Here is an 851-nt window from a genome sequence, read left to right on the forward strand (position 1 = left end):
TATGATTGACTTCTATTTCTTTATCAGAAGTGTTATAGCAATATGTATTCCCTTTACTGCTGTCTTTCCATAACTCCAAATACATTAAATACGTAGTACGACTGACTGGGACTAAATTAGTTTGCGGTGAAGGAGGATGTGGCGCGTGTACTGTTATGGTCTCTAAGTATGATAAATTCGAACAAAAAGTAATGTATCCTTTTTATCTATTGTCATAACCAATTATGTCTATTACTACAGTACTAATCTAACACAATCCATCTCTAAATATTCAAATTTAGAACTTACTGTATTGTTACAAATGTAACAATCGAGATATTAGAAACTGTAATTAAAAACGTTATGTTGCAATATATCTTTATCGATATCCATATAACTACCTTAACGAAAAGAAAGCCATTATTCTGTTAATTCATGTCTTATACCATTGTGTACTTTGGATCATGCTGCAGTAACTACTGTAGAGGGAATTGGAAGTACAGAAAATAAAATTCATCCTGTTCAGGTTTTATTAATTTCTAACTCTTAACTATACATTATCTTATCGTCAATAAGCAAATTATATACAACAACAGTTTGTGTTAGTTATTTCATACTATACTATATTTTAATTATATTCAATTTATGCCAATTTTATATAATAGAAGTACGATAATCGTAAGATATTAAGTTAATAAGAACAAATCGATATAATACTACATTACTAGGAACGTATCGCTAAAGCTCATGGATCTCAATGTGGATTTTGTACACCTGGATTTGTAATGTCAATGTATACACTACTTCGTAATAATTCTCAACCTACTGAAGAAGATATCGAAGACGCATGTGAAAGTACGTGTGTGTAAAGC

At 30.1% G+C, this 851-nt stretch overlaps 1 protein-coding gene across 1 annotated transcript; it reads left to right on the forward strand.

Annotated features, from left to right (window-relative positions):
• Positions 1-80: 80 nt before the first annotated feature.
• TRIADDRAFT_34887 (uncharacterized protein) lies at positions 81-848 on the forward strand (the record flags this gene model as incomplete). Its single annotated transcript, XM_002118837.1, has 3 exons — positions 81-193; positions 397-505; positions 708-848. Coding segments are annotated over 3 exons (363 nt in total), but the record flags the coding sequence as incomplete, so codon positions are not given.
• Positions 849-851: the final 3 nt, after the last annotated feature.

Source organism: Trichoplax adhaerens, genomic scaffold (assembly GCF_000150275.1).
Source record: "Trichoplax adhaerens TRIADscaffold_1745 genomic scaffold, whole genome shotgun sequence".
Lineage (NCBI taxonomy): Eukaryota > Metazoa > Placozoa > Uniplacotomia > Trichoplacea > Trichoplacidae > Trichoplax > Trichoplax adhaerens.